The 2,651-nt window shown below is 32.9% G+C and overlaps 1 protein-coding gene across 2 annotated transcripts; it reads left to right on the top strand.

Moving 5' to 3' along the window:
- Nucleotides 1-240: 240 nt before the first annotated feature.
- LOC110874996 lies at nt 241-1,459 on the top strand. Of its 2 annotated transcripts, none has more exons than XM_022123282.2 (5): nt 241-464; nt 563-635; nt 763-828; nt 914-1,000; nt 1,105-1,459. In XM_022123282.2, exons 2-5 carry the CDS (start codon nt 579-581, stop codon nt 1,351-1,353), a joined length of 459 nt encoding a protein of 152 aa, XP_021978974.1. In that variant the 5' UTR covers nt 241-464; nt 563-578; the 3' UTR covers nt 1,354-1,459. The 2 variants fall into 2 exon arrangements, with proteins under 2 accessions (XP_021978974.1, XP_021978975.1); XM_022123283.2 differs by having other exon boundaries at nt 1,111-1,459.
- Nucleotides 1,460-2,651: the final 1,192 nt, after the last annotated feature.

A 2,651-nucleotide genomic window follows, 5' to 3' on the forward strand; every position in this document is an offset into this window, starting at 1 on the left:
ATCAAAGGGGTCAAATCGATACACAATGCCAATACGACATGATTTTGAGCGGGTTCAACATGACACGATATGATTAAATATTAAGGTTTAGGGACTATATGATAATTTTAGTATTTTATTTCGCGCGTTGCGTGGGTATGAGCACACTGACACGCGATGTACTCGTCAAGGACCAAGGAAAAGCACCATATTGAAGTTTAAGCATTGTATGATAAATTCTATATTATATTGTTCCCGTTGATGCTAACCAACTTTTGGGCTAATTACAGCCGTAGAAAGTCATCAACTTTTAATCTCAGCCGTTTAAAGTCTCTAAATTCCTTCTAGAAGCAGCGGTTCTCGGCAGTTCAGCACTCTCTCACCCATGATCTTGCGGTTTTCTGCAGTTTATCAAGATGTACCAATCAGAAATGCAGGTTGCAATGCGGTTTAAAATGTGTTCCTTATTTTCAGGGAGTTAGTGGGTTAGTGGACACTTAACTGCATTTTTTGGTGCCTATATAATACAAGTTCAGGTAGTGTAATCTTCTGAATTTTTTTCGCTCTTCCTGTATTCATACAGCAACACATCTGCAGCAATGGATATCTCGGATGACTTCGTGGACATTTATGAAGAAGATCAGCCTGCAAAGAAAGTAAGTTGGAATGTAAGTTGGAATGTTAATTATTAGTTAGCAAAGCATGTGGATGGTTTCTAATTGTTTGTGAATTGCACCAAATATTTAGTCTTCTAATATATGGTAGCAATTGTAATTTTTTCAGCTGGGTTTTGATGCAATGACACCGAAGAAGAATCAAATATGCAGCCCAATGAAAGATTCTCCGAAGGTAACGTTTTAAGTCACAACTAATGTATAAAATTTGTTTTGATATTTAGTCTGATTTGTTAAATTCTATCAATTTATTGTTTCAGACGGACAGTGGAAGTGTAGAGATCATTTCATATGGACAGTATTTTAGTCCATTCAAATCTGAAATGCATAGGGAGGTTATTGAACAGGTGGTGTTTTTTTTTAATAAAGTTTTCATTGCATAAGTGCATGATTGTTTCACACCTTTATGTTTTTTTAAAATGTATTATACTAATGTTTTTAGTTCTTGTAGTTTCAGAACATAGAAAAGCAAGCTAAAAGAAAGCATGCGCTCCTAACTTGGAAATGGGATGAGGTCATTGATATTACCCAAAGTGAAGATTCGAATGGTCAGAAAGATGATTCTAAGGCAAAACAACAAGATGATTTGGAGTCTGAGTTAAGTGATACAGCAGACTCTTTGGATAGTCCATTGAAAAGATCAAAGATTCCACGTATATCTAAAAATTGCAACGATCATGTTGGATGGGTTGAATTTTAAGTTTACTCAGTTTAAGTCCTGTTTGTCATAGTCATCTTTTATGTTTTGCCTTTCAAGTCAGTGTTTGTTAAGGTTTGTTTGTTCATCTATTTTTAGTTTAATTGTAGTTTCCTTTTTTCAATTTATTTTTCTATGTTTTATCTGTTAACTATATTACTTATTACATATATGTTGATGATTAATTGTTTATTTAATAATAAATATTTCTGTTATGAAAAAAAAAGAAAATATAGGTAGTGGTTTTCACCAATTTGTATGTATGTTTATAAAGGTTAAATCTTCTTTTACTTTCAAAATACGTAAATAAAATTCCAGATATGCATAACTTCAACAGTTATATAAGTAGTTACACATAAGTCATAGAAAAACAATCTAAAAAAATTTAGTACCCAATAATATCCTGTTTCATGTTAACAAATTCCGTGTTCTCAAACAAGAGGCCTATTTAGGTATTTTAAAAAGTATTTAGTCATTTATAGGTTTTTTTAAAATAATAAGTTTTGTATTATTTAGAGTGAAAATTCAAAATAGCATTCAGTTATATAAATAACAAGGGGAAAAGAATAAGATATTTTGAAGAAAAAAAACATATAAATAGTCGGTTATACTGAATTAATATTGAAGTCAGCCTTCTTAGTCACGTTACCATGATCATCGGGCCACTAAGCGATGATCAAGTAACTAACTTAGGGTTTTAGAAATTAATATAATCGTTCGGTTATGTTAAGTTTATTTCTAAGTCAGTCCACTTACCCACTTGTCATGATCCTTGCTCACTAACCCATGATTGAATAACTACCTATGTTTTATTCAATAAATTAACTGTTTTCATTAAAAGTCGGACATGTAGCTCTATATAAGATATCACTAATATCCCTAAAATTCGTGTATTACTGTATTTCTAGATATAATATCAGAAACTATTGAGTTATGAAAAAGTTGAAGGGGTGCCTCTACTCAGCCTCTGAGTCGAACACTAAGTTGCCTGACCTTGGTCCTGACTTAATAATGTCAGAGATACTGCCAAGACTTCCTGCAAAATGTGTAGGTCGTGCAAAGAAGGTATGTAAAGAATGGTTGTCATGTATATCGTCGAAGGAGTTTGTCATGATGCACTGTAGACATATGTGTAAGGGGTCTAGACAAAAAATTCTTAGTATTGGACAGGAATCATGCTTTATTTCCAGCACTACTGTTGATTTAGTCGATGAGAAAACCATGATTACCCTACCGTTTCATGTTCGCCCTTCTGATGTGTGGATTTTATCAAGCTTGAATGGGCTTTTATGTGTTTGTTT

This window comes from Helianthus annuus, chromosome 9 (genome assembly GCF_002127325.2).
Source record: "Helianthus annuus cultivar XRQ/B chromosome 9, HanXRQr2.0-SUNRISE, whole genome shotgun sequence".
Classification (NCBI taxonomy): domain Eukaryota; kingdom Viridiplantae; phylum Streptophyta; class Magnoliopsida; order Asterales; family Asteraceae; genus Helianthus; species Helianthus annuus.